At 30.0% G+C, this 9,104-nt stretch overlaps 1 protein-coding gene across 1 annotated transcript in view; it reads right to left on the reverse strand.

Annotated features, from left to right (window-relative positions):
• Positions 1-8,346, reverse strand: part of LOC121523431 (ATPase family AAA domain-containing protein 2-like) — a 42,348-nt gene extending 34,002 nt beyond the window's left edge. The window contains exon 1 of the mRNA XM_041808334.1: positions 7,890-8,346. Within this exon, the coding sequence (XP_041664268.1) occupies positions 7,890-8,072 (183 nt within the window). The 5' untranslated portion in view covers positions 8,073-8,346. The remainder of the gene's footprint in view (positions 1-7,889) is intronic.
• Between the last annotated feature and the right edge of the window lie 758 nt (positions 8,347-9,104).

Below are 9,104 nucleotides of genomic sequence, written 5' to 3' on the forward strand. Positions count from 1 at the left end.
GAATAGTTCACAGTGGAGGGTTTTCCAGCATGAACGGCTCGTTTTAGGTCAGAACACCTCAGTCAGATCTAAGTCCAGACCCTGACTAGACTGCTCCAGGACCTTCATGTAGTCTTTAGTCCATTCAGAGGTGGACTTGTTGGTGTGTTTAGGATCATGGTCCTGCTCCAGAACCCAAGTGGTCTTGATCTTAGTCATGAACTGATGGTCCTTCAGGATTTTCTGCTAGAGAGCAGAATTCATGGTTCTAGTGGTCCAGGTCCTGGTCCAGACATCACACTGTAGGTCTGATGTTCTCCTGATTAAAACCATCAACAGTAGGGACGCACCATGTTGGATTTTTGCTGATATCTGATATTTAAATATGTTTCTGAACAACAAATGTCAGTCCTTTTGGACACGTTAAGGTTTGAGGATGACTAAGGAAACAAACTTCAGTCCTAAAAACACATTAAAGTTTAAAGAATGAGGATAAATTAGGAAAAAGACTTCACCTGACATACATTAGGTCTGTTGGTTCAGACTAAAACTACATTAATTTATTAGTACAGACAGATTTACAGTCGATGTATGCTGAAAGACACAGGCAAAATATGGGCTGTAAATATCTGCTGATACCGATATTTGCCTCTTTCAGCTAATATCTGCTGATACCAGACTGATAATGTCATGCGTCCCTAATCAACAGTCACCTTAACTGAGTCAGTGAGGCCTGCAGGTCTTCAGATGTGGTTCTGGGTTCTTCAGGGACCTCCTGGATGAGTCGTCCATGTTCTCTTGGAGTCATGTTGGTAGGCCAGCTTCTCCTGGGAAGGTTCACTACTGTTCACAGTTTTCCCCTGTTGTGGGTAATGGCTCTCAGAGTCCCAAAGCCTTAGAAATGTCTCTGTGACCTTTTCAGACTGATAGATGTCAGAGACTTTGTTCCTCTTCTGTTCTCTAGATGGTTCCATGATGTGTTGGAGATCTTTTAGACCACTTCACTGTCAGACTGGTTCTAGTTAAGGATTCTGGATCCAGCAGGTCTGGCAGGGATCAGGTCTGGGTGTGGATAGTGGAACTAAACTCAGGTTTCCAAAAAAAGTGATTAACCCAGTTAGTTCATGATTTCTAATGGTGGTGATGACTTTTTCACACAGGGCCAGGTAGGTCTGGATGTCCTTTATTCCCTTAATAAATAAAATAACCTGTAAAAACGGCATTTTCTATTTACTCAGGTTATCTAATATTAAAATCAGTTTAATGACCTGAAATATTTATGAGACAAATGTGCAAAAAACAGAAATCAGGAAAGAGGAAACACTTTGTCACAGCACTGCATCAGTAAAAACACCTAACAAGAGCTTGGACATATTTAATTCTTAATCTACAGACGTTTTCAGTTTAATATTTAATGTTTTTATTCTTTCACAGAGAGCAAAGCTAACCAGAGTCGCATCAATGTTTGTTAACACTTATACGGCCAAAAAAGCTGATTCTGATATTAGTTTATAAAAGTTTCACTGAAATTAAAATTTTTATGAAATATTCATCGTAATATTTTTATAAACGTTAACGAAAACTCCTCTGTTTGGTGTGAAAAGTTGGATTTAAAAATTAACACTAAATCTTATAGCTAAGTATGTTTTTCCAACTCTATAAAAAATGTTTGTTTGATTGACCTGCTGATGGTACCGGGGATGGACATAAGCCCCCATATTTACATGGTCATTTACACATATTGTCCCGTTTGTAAAGTAGAAATAAAAGCTTTTAACTCTCACGTTAATAACTGTATTTCCTCCAATAACCAGTTAAACGTTAATAACTGTATTTCCTTTAATAACCAGTTAAACGTTAATAACTGTATTTCCTTTAATAACCAGTTAAACGTTAATAAATGTATTTCCTATAATAACCAGTTAAACGTTAATAACTGTATTTCCTCCAATAACCAGTTAAACGTTAATAACTGTATTTCCTTTAATAACCAGTTAAACGTTAATAACTGTATTTCCTTTAATAACCAGTTAAACGTTAATAACTGTATTTCCTATAATAACCAGTTAAACGTTAATAACTGTATTTCCTTTAATAACCAGTTAAACGTTAATAACTGTATTTCCTATAATAACCAGTTAAACGTTAATAACTGTATTTCCTTTAATAACCAGTTAAACGTTAATAACTGTATTTCCTTCAATAATCAGTTAAACGTTAATAACTGTATTTCCTTTAATAACCAGTTAAACGTTAATAACTGTATTTCCTATAATAACCAGTTAAACGTTAATAACTGTATTTCCTTTAATAACCAGTTAAACGTTAATAACTGTATTTCCTATAATAACCAGTTAAACGTTAATAACTGTATTTCCTATAATAACCAGTTAAACGTTAATAACTGTATTTCCTTCAATAATCAGTTAAACGTTAATAACTGTATTTCCTTTAATAACCAGTTAAACGTTAATAACTGTATTTCCTTCAATAATCAGTTAAACGTTAATAACTGTATTTCCTATAATAACCAGTTAAACGTTAATAACTGTATTTCCTTTAATAACCAGTTAAACGTTAATAACTGTATTTCCTTCAATAATCAGTTAAACTTTAATAACTGTATTTCCTGTAATAACCAGTTAAACGTTAATAACTGTATTTCCTTTAATAACCAGTTAAACGTTAATAAATGTATTTCCTTTAATAACCAGTTAAACGTTAATAACTGTATTTCCTTTAATAACCAGTTAAACGTTAATAACTGTATTTCCTTTAATAACCAGTTAAACGTTAATAACTGTATTTCCTCCGATAACCAGATAAACGTTAATAACTGTATTTCCTTTAATAACCAGTTAAACATTAATAACTGTATTTCGTTTAATAACCAGTTAAACGTTAATAACTGTATTTCCTTCAATAATCAGTTAAACGTTAATAACTGTATTTCCTTTAATAATCAGTTAAACGTTAATAACTGTATTACCTTTAATAATCATTCAAACGTTAATAACTGTATTTCCTTTAATAATCATTCAAACGTTAATAACTGTATTACCTTTAATAATCATTCAAACGTTAATAACTGTATTTCCTTTAATAATCAGTTAAACGTTAATAACTGTATTTCCTTTAATAATCATTCAAACGTTAAAAACTGTATTTCCTTTAATAACCAGTTAAACGTTAAAAACTGTATTTCCTTTAATAATCAGTTAAACGTTAATAACTGTATTTCCTTCAATAATCAGTTAAACGTTAATAACTGTATTTCCTCCAATAACCAGTTAAACGTTAATAACTGTATTTCCTTTAATAACCAGTTAAACGTTAATAACTGTATTTCCTCCAATAACCAGTTAAACGTTAATAACTGTATTTCCTTCAATAATCAGTTAAACGTTAATAACTGTATTTCCTTTAATAACCAGTTAAACGTTAATAACTGTATTTCCTTTAATAATCAGTTAAACGTTAATAACTGTATTACCTTTAATAATCATTCAAACGTTAATAACTGTATTTCCTTTAATAACCAGTTAAACGTTAATAACTGTATTTCCTTTAATAATCAGTTAAACGTTAATAACTGTATTACCTTTAATAATCATTCAAACGTTAATAACTGTATTTCCTTTAATAATCATTCAAACGTTAATAACTGTATTACCTTCAATAATCATTCAAACGTTAATAACTGTATTTCCTTTAATAATCATTCAAACGTTAATAACTGTATTTCCTTTAATAATCAGTTAAACGTTAATAACTGTATTTCCTTTAATAATCATTCAAACGTTAATAACTGTATTTCCTTTAATAACCAGTTAAACGTTAATAACTGTATTTCCTTTAATAACCAGTTAAACGTTAATAACTGTATTTCCTTTAATAACCATTCAAACGTTAATAACTGTATTTCCTTTAATAACCAGTTAAACGTTAATAACTGTATTTCCTTTAATAACCAGTTAAACGTTAATAACTGTATTTCCTTTAATAACCAGTTAAACGTTAATAACTGTATTTCCTTTAATAATCATTCAAACGTTAATAACTGTATTTCCTTTAATAACCAGTTAAACGTTAATAACTGTATTTCCTTTAATAACCAGTTAAACGTTAATAACTGTATTTCCTTTAATAACCAGTTAAACGTTAATAACTGTATTTCCTTTAATAACCAGTTAAACGTTAATAACTGTATTTCCTTTAATAATCATTCAAACGTTAATAACTGTATTTCCTTTAATAACCAGTTAAACGTTAATAACTGTATTTCCTTTAATAATCAGTTAAACGTTAATAACTGTATTTCCTTTAATAATCATTCAAACGTTAATAACTGTATTTCCTTTAATAACCAGTTAAACGTTAATAACTGTATTTCCTTTAATAACCAGTTAAACGTTAATAACTGTATTTCCTTCAATAATCAGTTAAACGTTAATAACTGTATTTCCTTTAATAATCAGTTAAACGTTAATAACTGTATTTCCTTCAATAATCAGTTAAACGTTAATAACTGTATTTCCTTTAATAACCAGTTAAACGTTAATAACTGTATTTCCTTTAATAATCAGTCTAACGTTAATAACTGTATTTCCTTTAATAATCATTGAAACGTTAATAACTGTATTTCCTTTAATAATCAGTTAAACGTTAATAACTGTATTTCCTTTAATAACCAGTTAAACGTTAATAACTGTATTTCCTTTAATAACCAGTTAAACGTTAATAACTGTATTTCCTTTAATAATCAGTTAAACGTTAATAACTGTATTTCCTTCAATAATCATTCAAACGTTAATAACTGTATTTCCTTTAATAACCAGTTAAACGTTAATAACTGTATTTCCTTTAATAATCAGTTAAACGTTAATAACTGTATTTCCTTTAATAATCATTCAAACGTTAATAACTGTATTTCCTTTAATAATCAGTTAAACGTTAATAACTGTATTTCCTTTAATAATCAGTCTAACGTTAATAACTGTATTTCCTTTAATAATCATTGAAACGTTAATAACTGTATTTCCTTTAATAATCAGTTAAACGTTAATAACTGTATTTCCTTTAATAACCAGTTAAACGTTAATAACTGTATTTCCTTTAATAACCAGTTAAACGTTAATAACTGTATTTCCTTTAATAACCAGTTAAACGTTAATAACTGTATTTCCTTTAATAATCATTCAAACGTTAATAACTGTATTTCCTTTAATAACCAGTTAAACGTTAATAACTGTATTTCCTTTAATAACCAGTTAAACGTTAATAACTGTATTTCCTTTAATAACCAGTTAAACGTTAATAACTGTATTTCCTTTAATAATCATTCAAACGTTAATAACTGTATTTCCTTTAATAACCAGTTAAACGTTAATAACTGTATTTCCTTTAATAATCAGTTAAACGTTAATAACTGTATTTCCTTTAATAATCAGTTAAACGTTAATAACTGTATTTCCTTTAATAATCAGTTAAACGTTAATAACTGTATTTCCTTTAATAATCAGTTAAACGTTAATAACTGTATTTCCTTTAATAATCAGTTAAACGTTAATAACTGTATTTCCTTTAATAATCAGTTAAACGTTAATAACTGTATTTCCTTTAATAATCAGTTAAACGTTAATAACTGTATTTCCTTTAATAACCAGTTAAACGTTAATAACTGTATTTCCTTTAATAATCAGTTAAACGTTAATAACTGTATTTCCTTTAATAATCAGTTAAACGTTAATAACTGTATTTCCTTTAATAATCAGTTAAACGTTAATAACTGTATTTCCTTTAATAATCATTCAAACGTTAATAACTGTATTTCCTTTAATAACCAGTTAAACGTTAATAACTGTATTTCCTTTAATAATCAGTTAAACGTTAATAACTGTATTTCCTTTAATAATCAGTTAAACGTTAATAACTGTATTTCCTTTAATAATCAGTTAAACGTTAATAACTGTATTTCCTTTAATAACCAGTTAAACGTTAATAACTGTATTTCCTTTAATAACCAGTTAAACGTTAATAACTGTATTTCCTCCAATAACCAGTTAAACGTTAATAACTGTATTTCCTTCAATAATCATTCAAACGTTAATAACTGTATTTCCTTTAATAACCAGTTAAACGTTAATAACTGTATTTCCTTTAATAACCAGTTAAACGTTAATAACTGTATTTCCTCCAATAACCAGTTAAACGTTAATAACTGTATTTCCTTCAATAATCATTCAAACGTTAATAACTGTATTTCCTTTAATAACCAGTTAAACGTTAATAACTGTATTTCCTTTAATAATCAGTTAAACGTTAATAACTGTATTTCCTTTAATAATCATTCAAACGTTAATAACTGTATTTCCTTTAATAATCAGTTAAACGTTAATAACTGTATTTCCTTTAATAATCATTCAAATGTTAATAACTGTATTTCCTTTAATAATCATTCAAACGTTAATAACTGTATTTCCTTTAATAACCAGTTAAACGTTAATAACTGTATTTCCTTTAATAATCAGTTAAACGTTAATAACTGTATTTCCTTTAATAATCATTCAAACGTTAATAACTGTATTTCCTTTAATAACCAGTTAAACGTTAATAACTGTATTTCCTTTAATAATCAGTTAAACGTTAATAACTGTATTTCCTTTAATAATCAGTTAAACGTTAATAACTGTATTTCCTTTAATAATCAGTTAAACGTTAATAACTGTATTTCCTTTAATAATCATTCAAACGTTAATAACTGTATTTCCTTTAATAATCAGTTAAACGTTAATAACTGTATTTCCTTTAATAATCATTCAAACGTTAATAACTGTATTTCCTTTAATAATCATTCAAACGTTAATAACTGTATTTCCTTTAATAATCATTCAAACGTTAATAACTGTATTTCCTTTAATAATCAGTTAAACGTTAATAACTGTATTTCCTTTAATAATCATTCAAATGTTAATAACTGTATTTCCTTTAATAACCAGTTAAACGTTAATAACTGTATTTCCTTTAATAATCAGTTAAACGTTAATAACTGTATTTCCTTTAATAATCATTCAAATGTTAATAACTGTATTTCCTTTAATAATCATTCAAACGTTAATAACTGTATTTCCTTTAATAATCATTCAAATGTTAATAACTGTATTTCCTTTAATAACCAGTTAAACGTTAATAACTGTATTTCCTTTAATAATCAGTTAAACGTTAATAACTGTATTTCCTTTAATAATCATTCAAACGTTAATAACTGTATTTCCTTTAATAATCAGTTAAACGTTAATAACTGTATTTCCTTTAATAATCAGTTAAACGTTAATAACTGTATTTCCTTTAATAATCATTCAAACGTTAATAACTGTATTTCCTTTAATAACCAGTTAAACGTTAATAACTGTATTTCCTTTAATAATCATTCAAACGTTAATAACTGTATTTCCTTTAATAACCAGTTAAACGTTAATAACTGTATTTCCTTTAATAATCATTCAAACGTTAATAACTGTATTTCCTTTAATAATCAGTTAAACGTTAATAACTGTATTTCCTTTAATAATCAGTTAAACGTTAATAACTGTATTTCCTTTAATAATCATTCAAACGTTAATAACTGTATTTCCTTTAATAACCAGTTAAACGTTAATAACTGTATTTCCTTTAATAATCATTCAAACGTTAATAACTGTATTTCCTTTAATAATCAGTTAAACGTTAATAACTGTATTTCCTTTAATAATCAGTTAAACGTTAATAACTGTATTTCCTTTAATAACCAGTTAAACGTTAATAACTGTATTTCCTTTAATAATCAGTTAAACGTTAATAACTGTATTTCCTTTAATAATCATTCAAACGTTAATACCTTAAAAATGTAGTTTCGGTTCCGAAGTACAAACCCTGACCGGACTCACATCGGACAGCCCGGGTTCCTCCTGCCGGGTGACGGTGCTCCTCCTCCGGGACTCCGCTGGGCTCTTCGGCGGTGTCGTGGAGCTGCCCCCCGGCCTCTGCTGCTTCCTCCCCGGGGCTCCGCCGCTGACATCGGCGTCCCCTCTGCCCCTGCCGCGGAGGGTCACCATGGAGACGCCGCTCGCTGCTCGGCGCTAGCTGCTAGCCTTACCGGCGGTCTAACGGCCCAAGTCGGTGAAAAACACCGACAAAGCTGACCGCTTACGGGGCTGAGGGCTCTCAGCGTGTCTGCCGGATGTTTTCTGAGATTATCAGCCCACTGCTCCGAGTATCTGAGCCAGCTGACCCTAAAAACACACCCAGACACGGACGAGCAGATACACAGCTCTGCTGCAGACCATCCACCACATTCAAAAACATCGACTTCTACCGCCGCCCAGTGACGTCAGGACGCAAGGAGCGTGGATATACAGGATAAAACTATTTTCTAATGATGCTCAGTCATTTAGTTTAAATGTGAAAAAACCTCTCCTCCAATCTGCTGACACACAATGACACATTTAATGAGAGACCTGACTGTAGCAGCCAGTGCTGCTGGATGCTGATGGTGGTCTAGACTGTGACACAGACAGTGGAAAGTATAATGTGAATTTTGTACCTTCTTGACCCAGTATAAGAGTTATATTGTTGTATGGTTTCTTTTTGTTCTTTAAAAATTAAAGTTTTAAAACATTTGGACCATTACAGTATAATTGTTTTCATTTCATATACCAGAAAATGTGTGAATTTAACTTTAAGCTGTCACAAGCCAGACCATATTTCCACTTAAAAGGTTTTTATTGCTTCCCTCAGTGAAATCATGGAGCTCCTCTAGCATATCCGTGCCCATTCAGATGACAGTCAGTTAAAATGCATGTCAGCATGTCAGTGAGGCTGTTCCCACCAATCAGAATGTTCCAACTGAAGTTTCCAGTTTTAATGTCCAGAAAAGTTGTGGCCCATATTTGCCTCATGCACCGCATCCTCTAAATGTCCAAAATTGCACAAATATTTTCATTTCCATCTTCATGACGTCCAGGAAAGACGTATGAAAACTGTCATTCTGGCTCCCCTGAACACATCTTCTGGATGCATAGAGATGACCTCTTATAGACGTGTTTGGGACTACTTTATGTTTAGTGGGACACTGCAGACACACTTCT

Source organism: Cheilinus undulatus, linkage group 16 (assembly GCF_018320785.1).
Source record: "Cheilinus undulatus linkage group 16, ASM1832078v1, whole genome shotgun sequence".
Taxonomy (NCBI): domain Eukaryota; kingdom Metazoa; phylum Chordata; class Actinopteri; order Labriformes; family Labridae; genus Cheilinus; species Cheilinus undulatus.